The sequence below is a fragment of the Cupressus sempervirens genome, chromosome 4, assembly GCF_028749045.1.
Source record: "Cupressus sempervirens isolate cs-2001-9-10 chromosome 4, ASM2874904v1, whole genome shotgun sequence".
In the NCBI taxonomy this organism is placed as follows: Eukaryota; Viridiplantae; Streptophyta; class Pinopsida; order Cupressales; family Cupressaceae; genus Cupressus; species Cupressus sempervirens.
Window position 1 is genome coordinate 257,423,871 of NC_143121.1, and position 16,436 is coordinate 257,440,306.

A 16,436-nucleotide genomic window follows, 5' to 3' on the forward strand; every position below is an offset into this window, starting at 1 on the left:
AAGAAATAAAATAAAATTTTATATATATATGGAAAGCATGAGATAAGAGGGTAAAATGTATAGCCTTAAAGAAAAGAATATAGCAGACTAAAAGAAGTATGCACAAGCAGAGTTATGGAACAAATGTTTGAAGAGGCTAAGAATGTATCCATCATTAGTTGAAGCAAGCAACTAAGTTAAGGTGGAAAAACAGTTTGTGTGCAGTGGGTTGGTGCTCATGAAGAATGCAGTGAGGGTTGGTGCTTCTAGTAGGTCAGAGTGTATGGATTGTGGGAGTCGGAGCTTCCAATGAGTTGATGCTCATAAACATAGAGGTTGGAGGCTACAAATCATTGTATAAGAACAAGTTAATATAAAGCATTTATTTGTCGTGGTTTTCTCCTGCATTGGGTTTCAACGTAAATCTTTGTGGCTTTGTTTTCATGTGCATAATTTTTTATTTCAGCATTCAAAGTTATAAAAACAATTCTTCGTGGTGCTTACGAAGAACGTAGTGGAGGTTGGTGCTTCCAGTAGGTCGGAGTCGGTGAAGCGTGGGAGTTGGAGTTTCCAGTTAGTTGGTACTCATAAACATAGGGGTTGGAGCCTCTAGTAGGTTGGAGCCTACAAAACATTGTAAAAGAATAAGTTAATATAAAATATTTATTTGTCATGGTTTTCTCTTGCATTGGGTTTCGATGTATATCTTTGTCTCTTTGTTTTCATATGCATAATTTTTTATTTCAGCATTTAAAGTTATTAAAACAATTGTTTGGATAAATTTTTTAAATTGGCAAAGTTTTTATTATACTGATTCACCCCCCTTCTCAATATAATTGTGTGCTCTTCAGTTGGTATCATAGCGGGTTCCTTATATAAAGCTTAATAGCTTGAAGGTAGTTCCTTCGAGCACAAATGGGAAAAGGAAGGGAAATTAAGAGAAAATGAATTTCGAAAAAGAGTATTAATAGTGATGCATCAAATATTAGAGATGAAGTGATCAATAATGAATTCTTTGAAAAAAGAGTTGACTCTATATGCAATGTTGATTGTATTGATATTATAGAATGAAATACTTGTAATAATATGGAAGCTAACAAATGTGATAAAGCGGCACTTCAAAAACACATGGAAATAGAAAATGATATTGTGAATGATGAAAAAGAAATAATAGAAGAAGATAATGAATCCGATACAAAAGAAGTCCTGGATGATGGAAAGCATAAAGAAGGATCTACAATATATACAAAAGATGAAGAAGAGGCCCACAACGAGGAAGAGGATGTTGATATTATGAAAGAACTTCATTATGCTTACTAACAAAAGAAAAAGCTTAAGAAAAAGAATGCAAAACAAAGATCACAAATTCAAGAACTATATGAAGGCCTAAAAGAGTCAAGTGAAGTAATTGAAAATTTGAAAGAACAATTAGAAGATGCCAAACAATTGAAGGATGATAATGCGAGGAAGTTAAATTCAAAAGCAGTGGATTTTGCCAAATTAGAGGATGAAGTCATCATGTTGAAAAGTGATTTAGAGAAAACACTATCAAACTGAGTACTGGTCTTAAGTTTGAAAAGAGCTCTAAAATTCTGACTAATATCATTGACAGCCAAAGACCATCTTCAAGCAAAATGGGAGTAGGTTATGAAGGAGAGTCAAACAATCAGGATTGTATATTCAAAGGCTTTGTCAAGGAAGGAAGTAGTAATGGCGATTCATCCATGAAATTTAAAGGAGTTGAACTTAAAAGGGATTGCAGAAAGCAAGGATATAAACCAGCTTCTATAGATATCGTTATTCATGCAACTATTTCGATCACAAGGCAAGACAATGCAGAACAAAAATGAGAAATCCTCATCGATGGAGAAGCATTTATTATAATCCATATTCTACTTTATGCAATAATAATGGGCACTTAACATAACATTGCAGATATGGGTTTGTGGAATCTCATATAGAATTTGAGAGGAATTATACAAAGAACAAGAAGGATCTTTCTTTATATGGAGAAAGAAATTTGACAATGACAAACAAAACAGCAAATCCTTATGGACTTCAAGAAAGAATTATCAGAAGGGAAGAACTACAAAAGTATGGAGAAAGAAGATAATTAAAAGTGAAGAAGAAACAAATGAAAGTGCTACTTGCAGTTCATACACCTCCTAGTTGAGAGAAGATGCATAGTTTAGGGGGGGATACTTATGAGAGTATTCAAACCCTTGGAGAAAAGAGTGAGATAAGTTGACCACATTAAGAAAAGAGAAAGCTGGCTGTATTGATGTCGAAGTTTGTAAATGGAACCTTCAAAGAAGGGCAGAACTAGAGAGCATTGAAAAATCCTTCTCAAGGGGAGTATTTGAGAACATTTACAAGGTGAAGCATTTGATGACAGGTTTGCAGATGTAAGCATGATGTTCATCACTTTGCCATTGATGTCAAAGGGGGAGAGAAAGAGGAATGAGGAGAGTGAGAAGGAATCAGGAAGTATTGCCATCAATGACAATGGGGGAGATTGATGGAAGAATTGTCATTGATGTCAAAGGGCTTCACTAGCAAGGATAAGATTGTCAGTACAACTATCATCAATGTCAATGGTATGAACGTGAAATGACAAGAAAGCTAAGTTATGATATTTGACAAGTTTCAAGGCAGCTATTAATATTGTGCAATACATTGCTTGGATTGCCCGAACAAAGATATTATTAACCACAGTAAAATATGAAAAAGCAGTGAGATTTTCCTAAATAAAGCCTAACAATCTTGAGGATATTATCAAAAGTCTACAGCAGAAATTTCTCTAGGAAATGGATAAAATGAAGGATGAGTCACTGCATTGTAAAGGTTTCTGCATTCACTATATGTTATCAGTAGTATATGCTTAATGGTGTTCATATCTATTTGTGACTATTTTAGAAGACACAATCAGGAAGACAAATGAGTGGAAGACTTTTCAACCAATATTTTTTAACATAATATCAAACCTACAATGTACCGCCCAAGACTTATCAATGATATTTGACTGCGAGTTTGGCGTATACCGCAATATTTTCCGAAATAGATGTCACCTTTTTTTGCGATAGGTTGTTGCCGGTTTTTGGTGCGATTTAATCGCTTAGGTCTGTGCTCTGTGAAATCATTGATGTAAAAATCGCTTGAGGAGATTAATCGCCTAGGCCTGAAAAAGTTTAATCAGGAAAAATCGGCAAAAAATCGGGCAAAAAATTGGGAACTCAAAAACCACTAAATTTTAATTAAAAAATGCGATTTTTTTACAAAATTCAATTTTTTTTTGCATCTAATGACTTAATTACTAACAATACATAAGAAACAATCATGTTTAGATATATATCAATGCAAAAAGAGTTATTAATCGGTACTACAAGTAAGTAGTGACAAGCTATAAATTACTAACAACTAACAAGTTCACAACACATGAGAAGTTGTATTCTCATAAATAAAGTGTCAAATGTAAAGAGTTCAAATAAGCACATCAACATGACTACAAATAAGTACAAACGTCAAATACAGGACTACATCTTCCTCTTCCTAGTCGCTTTACTAGTGAGTGCGGGAGAGGGTAAAGCTCTAGAATTAGAACCCCGCAGGGTCTGTGCCTGTGTCTGTGTCTGTGTCTGTGCCAATGCAGGAGATGGTGTAGCTATAGAACTAGATGTTAGTAGCTCCACATTCACTGCGTGCAAGATGTCAAGGTCCTCTGTAGTAAACTCAATGTCATCATCTTCATCATTGCCCTCCTCGATGTCATCCAAATCGATGTCATATCCACTTCCGCCCCCTTCCTCCTCCACAGCCTCCTCCGCGGCCTCCCTCTCCAAATTGGAGATGTCCTCCTGTGCAAATAAGGGAGGTTGCTCCTGTGCCGTCCAATCATAATAAGGATCTATCTCATCCAAATCGATTGGCCCAAGAGGATCTTGTTGTGCCCTTTTCATGCGCAATTTAAGATTATATTGCACATAAACCATGTCATTCATCCTCTTTTTGGGACAACCTGTTTCTCTTTTTTGTGTGGATGGCCTCAAACAAACTCCAGTTGCGCTCACAATGTGATGCGCTGCAAGGCTGTGATAGGATTCTGAGAGCAAATTTTGCAAGATTTGGAGTGCTTGCAACCCAAGTGGTCCACCAAGCCATTGCATCACAAAAATTGTACAAGTTAGAAAATACTAATAGACAACAAAAAGTGAAACATAAATGTTAATTTAGCATTTGAGATTCACAAGTTTGCAAATGTATTACCTGGGGTTTGTGTAAGCCTTGCTCTCTTGCTGAGAGGAGTGGAGAACGCCTTGCCCCCTGCTGAAGTGAAGATCTCCTACTTAGCGATGATTTTATATCTTGTTTCCTCGCTGGTTACCATCTTTTGGACGCACTCACTTAGGCCTCTGATGACCTCTCCATCAGGATCTGCATATGTACCATCAACCCTAAAACCAAAAACCAAAAACGAATAAGTCTTGCAATTTTAGTACACACCCAACACCCTACGAAAGCAAAATGAACTCAAGTCTTCGTTAACTTAAATTTGAGTAAGAATGAGCTTACGGTATACCTAAAACGTGGGTTGAGGAAATATCTTGCTGCATGAATGGGTTGGTGGAGATTCCACCTTCTATCAATGATTTGCCAAATGGGTTCATATCTGATGCTTTCCCCCTTGTAGTAATTTTTTACAGATTCTTTGGCCTTGTGCATGGCCTCATATAGTTCACCCATTGGCGTTTGGTCTCCATCAACCAAACGCAGAATTCTGACTAAAGGCTCAGACACCTGCAATATAAATTTGAAATTAGTTGACAAGTTACAAAATTATTATTTACTTGAGTTACAAACTTAGTATGTTATAAAGTTGTAAAGTGTAAACTAAAACTTAAAGTTTTGTAGTTACCTTTACTATTTCATCAGCCTTATCTGCAAAATATTTATCAAACACAATCCGCACAACATTCTCTCCTTCACTTTTCTTTGAAAATGTGGAATCAAGCCATTTTTTGGAAACAAACATTTGCTTCAAAGAAACCAAATTATCGAGAATGCTTTGCAATGTCAAGAAAATCGTTGCAAACCTTGTGACGGCAGGCCTGACAATTTCTTTGCCATAAGTGTGCTCTCTCATCAGGCTAAGGACCCATGGGTGATTGTATATATATTTTGTCACCCGCCTTGCATCCTCCACAATTGGAGTGACCCACTCAAGTTTGCCCATGTCCTCCAAAAGAAGGTCAAGGACATGTGCTGCACACGGGGTCGAAGAGAGAGTGGGGTGCCTTTGCTGTAGGAGTTTTCTTGCCAGTTGTAAAAGCAAATACTAATTAGTTTCCAACTTTTCAAAAATATCAAACTATTAAAAATTCTTCTTGTGAAATTCACAATGCACATGCAACATAAAATTACGGTTTACCTGCTAATACATATGCAACAGCATTTTCTGTGATGATTTGCACCACATTTTCAATGCCAATCTCTAAGACCATCTTCTCCAACATCAATGCCAATGTCGGAGCATTTTTTACCTTGTTGGAGGCATCGATTGATTTGAGGAACACCACATTATCATTACAGCAAACCAAAAAATTAACTATGGTCTTGCTCTTCCTATCCGTCCACCCGTCAGAAAGAATGGTGCAACCAAATTTTGTCCATTCTTGTTTCTGTTCCTCAACAAATGCTTTGACCCTCTCAACAACAGTTCCAATAAGCCTACAAAAACAAAATTTAGTTGTCTTAGATTCTTAGTAATTTTAAATTGATTTAGACTTTAGTAATCAACATTCTAATTTCTAGATAAATTAATTAAAATTTAGAACTAAGTAAAATGTTAAAAATTAAAAGGAAATTGAGTGTAATAAAATTATTCGCTTACCTGCCACCCAACTCAAAACGAGAAGGGGACTTGTACCCCTTTCCTGCAACTGTCAACCCTGTGGCCAAAGCCTCCCAATAGGGACTGTCAACAACACTAATAGGAAGCTTGTTGAAAACCCAGAAATCTGCTAGTGCATTGTCGACTTGGTCATGGACCTGCTTATTCCATCTAGTGGCCTCTAATGAAGGTTGTGCACTAGGTGTGTGCCTCGGCACAAAATAGCTCCCTATCCCAAAAGCACCTGCTGATCCTGATGGTGCAGAAGTGCTAGGAGGTGTAGGAGTGGGAGTGGGAGCGAAACTCGTGAAAGAAAAACCACCCTGTTTGCGGACATGCGGCCCACGATAAGAGCCGGCCATGCTCTCAATGGCTGCCTCCTCCTCCTGAACATCAACGAAACTGCCTTATGTCTCTGCTATGGCTGCCTTGACATGCAATTTGTTCCACTCTCTTTGCAATCTCTTTTGCTCTCTAGCTGCGAGCAAGGCATTTGCAAACTTTTTATTTCTTTTGTTGTACTCTCACAAGGATTTGTATCATGTTTTGAGATCCCTGCGATGTGATATTTGAACCGGTAAATGCACTCGGATATTACTTTTTCACATCGAATGCAAATCACTTTGATTGGTTCATCGAGTGCTTCGTAGGCATATTTCCATGCCTGATCTCTCACATTCTTTGGCTGTGGTGCCAATCTAGCCTGAAGGGCATGGAGTCAATGGCCATTTGTCTGCCATTTAAAACTGTTGCGGGCTGCCTTACGCATACAAATTTAAAGAAAAAAACTATAAATAAATTATAACAAGATCAAAGTTAACAGTTAAACAAAGAATTCAAGCAACATTCCAATAACAACGCCAATAAATTGAAATCCAAATAACATTCAAACAAACTAGCTGCTAGGGTTTCAAATTTTTCAAAAAAGTGCAAATTTCTAACATAAATTCGATCTAGAATGGAAAAAAAATGCAAATGAATGCATTTAATCTTGCTTACATTCATCAAATGCATTCCTAACTAATTAGGAATGTATTTTTATCCATTTACATGCAAGAAAAAAGAATACAATCTCTTGCAAAAATAAAAAACAAAGATTCAAGTCACTTACCTAGTAATGAAGAAATCGAATCAAAAGGCCTCCAAATGCACTCGATTCCGCCTCTTGCTTGCCAAGAACTCCTCGTCTATCCTCTCCTGTCCAAAATGCCCTAAGCAATTTAAAAATTGAATGAAAAGAATATGTTTTTTCGTCACTTTATGTGACTGCGGGGCGCTGGCGATTTTTTTCCAAGAAATCGCGATTTTTAGGCGATTAATCGCCTATTAATCTACAATTTTTTTGAAAAAATCTACAAAAAAATTTGCAATTTTTGGGGCGACTAAATCGCCGGCCCCAAAAAATTTCGATTTTTTCTATTATCGCCAATTAATTGGCGATACTCACATCTATGTACAGTGAAATAACTTGAGATTGGTGATATTTCGCCAAATTTAAAAACTACGATCAAGGAGGCAAATGAGATGACAATTTGTGTGGACTTAAGATGCCTCAATACAATAGCAATCAAAGACTCCTTCTCACTCTTGTTCACCAATAGTAGATACTATACTCAAGGAGGTGTTAGGCCACAAAATATGTTTCTTTATGGTTGGATTCTTCAGATCTACTCAAACAAGTATTTTAAACGAAGACAAATAGAAGATGAACTTTGTGGTGGAGATGGGGTGTTTGCCTACAACAAGATGTTCTTCAACATGTTCAATGTCCTAGCTATTTTCCAACGCGTAATCCTACATATTTTGGATAGATGTTGGTGGGAGATTTTAAGGCATTCCTAAATGACTAGTTGATATACAACAGGTAAGAAGCTTACGTGATGACACTTTGTGAATGCATAAAGACGTGTTAGAAGGCAAGGTTGTCACTAAACCCCCAAAAGTGCATATTTATGGTATAACAAGGCAAATTTCTTGGCAAATAATCTGCCGTAGAGGATGTAATAAGAGTTAAATAATTTGTTAGGCATGTTGGCTATCATCAAAGGTTCATTAAAAACCTTACCCAAATTTCCTATCCTCTTGATATGCTAAGAAGGAAATGACAATTGTTCATGTGGTGAAATGAGCAAAAAAAGGCATTTGAGGAATAAAATTAAAGATTAGTGAGTGCACATATCATTGCATACCCATATTGGAACAATGAATTTCATGTGCATGTAGATGCCCTTTAATTATGTTGTGCTACATTGACGCAAGTGGGTGTATAAGGATTAGACAACCTAGTATTTTTCGTCAACTGCCTACTCTTAAAAGTCGAAGGGAACTATAAAATGACTGACAGAGAGGCATTGGGAATGGTGCACTCAGTTTTAAATTTTGCCACTACCTTTTGGTGATGCCCCCTCACATATAAGGACCATTAGGCCTTGATGTGCCTTGGGAACAAGATCACTCAAGGGTACGTGAACTGATGGTTACTTCTACTGTGAGAGTTCATGTTCACAATCATCGTGAGACTAGGAAGAAGTCATGCTGTCACTGATCAATTATCCTGGATCAAGTTGGGGGAGCTGCCTAAAGGGGTCAAAATCAAACAATTAAATAAAAGAGAAAACAGTTTAATGTGGTTGTACAAACTTCAAGAGGGCAAAGTTTATTCTACATTGGTTGTGTGGGTGCAAGATCAATTAAAATCCACTATAAAAGAGAAGCTACAACCATGAGGAAAACAAGGAATTGGCTGAGTAATCGAAGTTGAAGGAAGGAAAAGTGAAGGACACTGATTTTGGCAACCTATTTCAGAAGTTTTTACAAACATCAAATTTGTCTGTGTTTGATTGTGGATCATTGAAGGGGGCAAATTCTGAGTTTTGTTACTGATACAAAGCCAAGGAAGGGCTGCAAGTAAGGCATCTTCAGACCAAAATCTGAACATTACCCTGTATGGTGTGATTCTTTGCAAAATTATTGGAAAATCCCAAGCAAGCAAGCAAGCAAACTCATCCAGGTTTCATTGTAGGCAGAATTCAGAGGTGAAAATCTGAGATTTTATAACCAATTTGGAGGAGTCAAGGGGCTGATAGATAAGTGTATTCAGATTTAATTCTGAAAAATGGGTGATTTTTTGGGAAATTCATATAAAATCTGCAAATCCCCAAAGCACTCCAAATTTGATTGTGGATTAATGACAAGGTAAATACCCATCTTTTTTGACTGATTGCAAGCGTAAAATGGGTTGAATATGTGAGTTTTTAGACTAAGTCGGAGAACTCCCCCATAAATTTGATTTTCTTGGAAAATTTCTGAGTTTTAACTTTTAAATGATTCTCAAGGCTAATCAATACTCATTGTAGACCTTTCGGTGCCATTTCAAGGCTATTGGAGGGTCTCAAACTCAAGTGTGCAGACCAAAGCCAGAATACTCAGCCAGGGTATTTAGAGAGGTAAATCTGAAGTTTGTGGCCAATTTAGAAGCATGCAAGAGGCAGTAAATCTAGTGTTTTCAGGCCAAGTCTGATTTTTTTCCCATAGGGTTCAATTTTGTCAAACCCTTTTAAAGTTTATTCATTGCTTTTGAGGATAATGAAATTTCTTTGCAGACTTATAGAGGCTATTCTAAGTCCATCCCAAAGCCTAAATTTTGTCTTCAGACTAAAGTATGAAAGTGCCAAAAGCAGGGGTGATTTGTAAGAAATATCGGCCAACTATAAAGGAAATTGTTGCTGGATGTTTAGAAGGCTCTTCTGTGCATAAATATTTAGGTTTGAGGGCTAAAATAGTCCGGAAGAAGGCATTTGGACGTTTGTCCTCATAAAATCTGAGTTGGTCTTTATGGCAAAATTGGATTTTGAGTATGGTTTCATTCATAATATAGACATAATTTAAAGAAAACCATGGATCATGATGTGTGATGAATTTAGTGAGTTGTTAGACTTGGGACTAATTTTAGCTTGTTTTCAGACTTATCATGAATTGTTCTCAGAAAATTAGAATTCTTTCTTTATTGATAGAGGTCTCACTTTATGGCTAAGTTTTGATCATTTTGTTGTCCTAAGATACTAATCCAAATGTGTATTTTATTTATATCCTCCTATGGATAGAATTACGAAGTGATTGCATTGAATTCATATATTAAATCAAGGATCTAGAAGTCTGATTTATCATTTTGTTTAAGTCCTTTTAAGATTATACTAACTTCGTGCTTCAAGCAGGGACAATGGCGAAAAGAAAAGGGATAGCAGCAAGGACAATGCTGATAAGAAAATTATCCGAATGATTCTATCTTCTGTCTTCAATGGCTTCTAAGTGGAGAAAAGTTGGAGATACCAATATAGAGCACCTCGATGTGAAGAGATCAAAGAGAAGAACATTTGGAACTAGAGATCCATTTGCCTTCAAGCATAGTAGTTAGCACAATGAAGAGTTACGTTTATCATGCAGCTATGTTTTCTTTAGCTATTTAGTGCAATGAATTCCTAGTAGAGTGTGCAAAGAACTATGATTGGGACACAAAAATGATCAGAGCCAAAGGGAAGGTGTTTGCATTTTAAAATGAGGAGGTAGTGAGAGATACTTTTGTGATTACTGTTGGCAAGGGTGATTGTTATGAATTGTAGGTTGTCACTGATGGCAACTACTTTAGCCAATTTGAAGATTTGATACTTTACTGGAAGCAGAGTTATAGGATAGTCGAAAAGAACAGATCAAATAAGAGTCATTTTGCAGAGATATTAGATGCGATTTCAGACATAGATAATAGACATGCATATGTTTTCTCTGCTGGTCGCAGTGCTTTAAGTGATTGTGTGTAGGAGATATTCATTTTTTAATATTGGGTTGACAAAGTTCTTATTATGAGAACAATAGTTCGGTAAATATTTACCAGTATGATTGATTAATCAAAGTTAAGTTTCAGGTAAATGATATATTTTGGTTGAGCTGACATCAGAGTTAATTACTCTTTGTCAGCAAGCTTTGTTTTGATGATTTGGTTGGACTGCAGCAAAGGTTTCTACACGTCATTTGGAAAGTTGAGAAAGTTATACTTTTGAGTCATGATCATATAAGAGCGAGTTTTACCTTGCGAAGGAGGATATGCAAGACATGATTGATGATATGATATGTAATGTGATTTATGTGAAGCATAGAGTAGAGTTTGTCATGCGAAGGACAATATACAAAGCAGAGCTATAATGGAATTGATCAAGCATAGGTAATGCTACTCTATAGGTCATGATTGAGTTGTTGTCCACATTTTGTTGTATCAGATTGGGTTGTAGCCCTAACATTGTAGTAGAGCAGTCTACTACAGGCAAGTGCCTAATGCCTTGTGCATTTCTATAAACCTTTAACAGGGTTCATTATTGTACTAAATCTTTTAGTTAGGATAATTACTTCTATAGAGTAATTTTGTGGGCCACAACTCCCACTGCGGTTTTCCTCTTAACCGGGTTTGCACGCAAAAATATGTTGTTATAAGTTCTTGGATTGTTTTTGTGTTGTGCTGTAGTTTACTTTCTATTTACTTTATATGTTATTCTTCAATCCTAGCAATTCCTTATTTTCCAAAGATGCAAATTAGCACTAAGAAAGAAGCTAAGGCATTGTATGACAAGATGCCTAACACTTGTATGGATATCATCAATAAAAACTGGATTAATGAACGGAGGAAACATCACTCTAAGTTGCCTAAGAAGCTTGTAAGTATGGACTTCAAAGATGATTATAGTGATTTGATCTTTATTTTGAATAGGATCAAAGAGTGCCCCATGGAGCTTTCTTCTAGACTTGGACGTATTACTTCATTGAGAAGATAACGAGTGTAAGGATCAAGCAGGCAAGGATTATTAGTGAAAATTTAGATACTGAACTAAAGAACTTGGGGAAAACAAAGCAATTTTATACGAGGTCATTTGTGATTTATTTGCTTTCAAGAAATATTGAGTATCCAATCCTCATAGGTAAGAGAATGATTGGAAATGGAAGAGAGCAATGCAAGGTATATGATTGCTATCCCAAGTTGCAACTACATGAGGGAAAAATTTATATGATGGTCAATGACATCTTCACCATGAATAGTGCAAGCACACTTAAGGAAGGATTACATAGGAGACTATCCAAGGCGGTCATAGTATTGATCCAAGTCACAAGGTTCGAGTTCGATGACTATAAAATTCGGATGAAATTCGACAAGGCCAAAAAAATCGAAAAAAAATCGACTTTAAATTCGCTTTATAATTTTTTTTTAGTATTTTAAACAATATAATTATGTACAATAAATTATCAAGATAGTTTAACATTACAACATAGATTTGAAATCTTTATAAAAGAATCACATTTTGAAAATAAATACAAATACAAGTAGTTTATAATTTTTAAAACATTAAACTTATAGAACAAATTATAGTAATTTAACTTTATCATTTTATAACATAAATTCAAAATATATTGATATTTTATTTTAATTTTTCTAAACAAAATTAAAAATTAAAAATTAAAAAATACTTTGATTTACAACATTTAAGATTACACATAAACAATAAATAACTATTAAAAAAAAATTAATATTTTAATAAAAAAATTATATACTTGAAAAATAATAAATTTTCTTTCATATTACCAAAAAAAATAAAAAATTATAAGACACAAATTAAAAATTAAAACAAAACAAAATGCAAAATTATAAAATTAAACATTAAACAAAAACTTAAATGTCAAATGTTGAACACTAGCGATAAGCAGGTATTCGGCGACAATTTATTCGACGGCAGGAGCTCGATAGTCGCCATGATACTAGATCATTTGCTGTGAACACTTTTCTATCGATGGACTGCCCTAGCTAGACTTCATTTTTTTAAACTATGGAACGATTAAAATGAAAAGCTGGTCAATGGTTCTGTACGAATTAGAGGACGAATTTAAACGAATTTTTAAGATTATGCTGAAATTCGGAAAATTTCGAACTTCATGCATGAAGTTCGCCGAATCCTGTGACACAGTACTATTGATTGAGCAGTATGGATATTGTTCAATTCCCCACTTTTACTTATGTTGGGATCCAAGGTTTTTCTTCAAAACCTCTCAAACTTTGTAAGAATCCTACAAATAAGATGGTTTTTCTAAAAGTGGTTAGACAATTATCATAGTTCCTTTTAATGTAAATGGAAAAGCACAAACAAGTAATGCCTTCCCCTATCACATTTGGGAAGATGCTTGAGTCGTGTCCTTCATTGCAGGCACCAGAAACAAGAACTGTGGAGTTATAGTTTTATCAACTTGGAATGTACAAGGGAAGAAGGGAATTTGATCTATTTCAAAGAATCTACACTCATAGGGGTAGGAGATATAGGCACAAGATTGAGATTGAGGACTAGGGTAGGAGATATAGGCACAAGATTGAGATTGAGGACTATTGGGAAAATCTAATGGACGTCCATGCTATAAAGAGAAAGATGTGGTCCATGATGTCAATTGATTTCATGAGGAAATTTATTGTTTTACCTATTTGTGATTAGGTTGAGGATGATGAAAATCCTATTCATCTTGATTATAAATATTAAAAGAGCAAGTCAATCAAACCACCCAATTAGTTGCAAAGGGAAGAGCTTACTAATTGGGGATCTTGATGAGAGTAATGATGGATAGATCAAGAGCATGGAGTGATAAGCAAGTTAATAGGTGAAGGAAACAAAGTGTTACCTTTATTCATGCAAGGATCTTCAAAATTACACATTGAGGATGAAGGACAAACTTCAAAGGGAGCGGACAATGTGATAGAAATATAACAACTTGTAAATGGTAGGACTATTGTACCACATTTTGTCACCACAAAATGAAGGTAATAGTGTGAAAATTTTTCAACTTAGTTTCCTTTTTCTTTGAGTTAGTTCATTATTTAATTGGTCAACATTGATCAACCAATTGACCCCAATTGATATAATTGTCAAGTCCTTTTAGTTTTTCTGTTTGTTGAGCCTATGCTTGATTTTTGAAGCCTTTGTCATCCTTTTTCTTGTTTTTGAGTGTGTTTGTTTGCTTTTGGTCTTTCATTTTTTCTCAAATCATTGCTTTTGGTTTTCCCTTTGATTCGGTATATCTTAGGGCTTAATCGGACTTGGCAATCAAAATATATGACCATTTAAGTGCCGAAAAGATGGACTCTCCAGATGCAATTGCATGATTTAAAATACCATGTTATATTTTAATGTTGACATTCACATTTTGAAAAATATAACATAAATTCACTTTATGTTATGTTTTTAAGCTAAGTTACCAGATTCTCTCTTGGACCTAGGAGTTCCTGGTTCAATTCTCTCAAAAATATGGTCCTTAGATTTTGTAAAATGTATGTCATAGAGATTGAATTTTGCTGGGAATTCTCTCAGAGGAACCCTTGCAGAATTTAGACGACTTTTGGTCGACTTTGGTTTCCAACATAAGAAGTAGGATAGAATTTCAGAGAATTTGGTCGAAAATTTTAAAACACCCTTTTCTTTATTTTTTCAAAAAGTTTTTAATGCCAAACTAGACCCACAATTAGACTCAAACACATGATTAGACTCAATTTTTTTTTTTTTTAAAGGGGTAAATACTTTGACCTAGAGCTATGAACTAGTGAGGCCACAAACGGGGGACCTCATCCCCGTTGGATTTGACCCTTGATGGCAAGGATAACAAATCAACAACTTAACGAGAACAACATGCCACTATTGGCACATGATTAGACTCAAATTACTAATCATATTTAATTTGAATTAAATGCTACTTGAGAAAAATCAGGATGTATAAAAGTGCCACACATCTATTATGGAATGTATGTAATACACCATAATTCGTGCATAAAGGCTACATGTATAGAAAAATATGGATTGAAGAAAATCTAAAGAGATCTTTGCTATGGTTAAATCAAGATCCAATGCCTGCTTTGTTGGCTTCATTCAGTCTGATCCAAAGTTGTTTTCGTTAAATCATCCAGTATGATAATTAATGTGTGAAGCTTACAATATGGTAACAATCACAACCTTGGCCTTAAACGGGCCAATAACATCACTTTTTGTGCTTCTAATTTGCAATGGTAGAGTGATGATGATTTGCTTGATTTTTTTTGACGATATTTGATTGTGATGGCTGATTATTAATGTTGACATTATTGTTTTTGAACTGGAACATTAATATGGTGGTGTATTTTGCTATGTTGCTCTAATATTAGCATAGTGGTGTATAACTTATTTGCTGCTGCATCTATATATACATATAAACATATATTCTTGGACAGACAAACCCAAAACGAATCCGAACCCAACCGCTAAAAAATTTGAATGAAACTCAAACTTGAATCTCGAACTGGAATCTGTACTCGAATCAGAACCGGCAATTTAGTTATTAAGTTACTTTATCACTTACATGACTATAGAGCAGTTTATGTAATATTTCCACGTTGAGTTGCTTTTTAAAATTTTCACTTAAGTGACTTCATTAACTATGTAGTTTGATTATTTTTGAGTTACTTTATGTATTATTTATAACATCTAAGTTAAATATTACTTTTTGAAATGATATTTGCACATAATATATCAATTATAGTATAAATGTTATTTTTGACCCAATTAAGTGATATTTCCTAAAAAATCAATTAGACATGTGCTTAATTGATCACAGTTGTGCATATACATGTTTTCCAACCCATTGCCTCTAGTGAATGCAATTTTGCACTAGAGAGTCATTTTGAAATACTTAAACATGTAAACTCATGTAATATAAAACATGTAATGGGGTCTTCTAGAATGCGATTTGCATCTAAAGGCTCAAAGACATGAAAATGCATTGTTTTTAAAATGGGCAATGACCCTTGGAGAGTGCGATTTTGCACTATATGCTTGGTTTTGACAAGTTTTAAAACATGTAATGCCCCTTCTAGAATGTGATTTGCATCTAGACTCTGAATGCATGTATTTTAAAACATGCAAATGCACTCCAAGAATGTGATTTGCATATGAGACCAATTCCTATGCATTCTAAATTATGTAATGAGGCTATAGAGTGCGATTTGCCTTTGAAACACATGCAAATACATCTTAAGAAACGATTTGCAAAAGAGGGCAAAAAACGTCCATGTCCATGCATATGGAGATCACGTTTTTGCTAGAAAACTTCAGATCTGTCCATTCCATGACTTGAAATCCATGAAACTAAGGTTGTTTTTGCCCCTTTATGCATTCTCATGCACTAGATGTTGAATCTCATGCAAAAAACGTTACATTTCATGGTGTTTTGAAGACATGGTTTTGCAAAAAAGGTTCTTACTTGGGGCATTTTTGATCACGTTTTTGTCAAAGATGGAGTCGTTTTGGGGTTTTAATCCTTGACATTGCTATTCATTTAACATGTTTTTGCCTAATGCCAAAACCAACTCATGTTATGGCAGCTTGTGACCACATTTTTGCAAAAAACATTTGAGAGTTTGGTATTTTGCAAAAAATGCTTTGTGTATTAAAGATTGGAGGGCATGTTTTTGGCATATCCATGCAAAAACGCCCATTGATTACTCATTAATGTCCATTACTTGCAA

The 16,436-nt window shown here is 35.1% G+C and overlaps 1 protein-coding gene across 2 annotated transcripts in view; it reads left to right on the forward strand.

The window, feature by feature from the left end:
* Positions 1-16,436, forward strand: part of LOC149560965 (NADH dehydrogenase [ubiquinone] 1 alpha subcomplex subunit 8-B-like) — a 95,268-nt gene that overhangs the window by 51,627 nt on the left and 27,205 nt on the right. Inside the window, exon 2 of one of the 2 annotated variants that reach the window (XM_089824907.1) lies at positions 10,081-10,789. The exons of the other annotated variant lie outside the window; for it this stretch is intronic. Within the exon in view, the coding sequence (XP_089681033.1) occupies positions 10,081-10,174 (94 nt within the window). The 3' untranslated portion in view covers positions 10,175-10,789. Of the gene's footprint in view, positions 1-10,080; positions 10,790-16,436 lie in introns of those variants that run through there. 2 annotated transcript variants of the gene reach the window in all.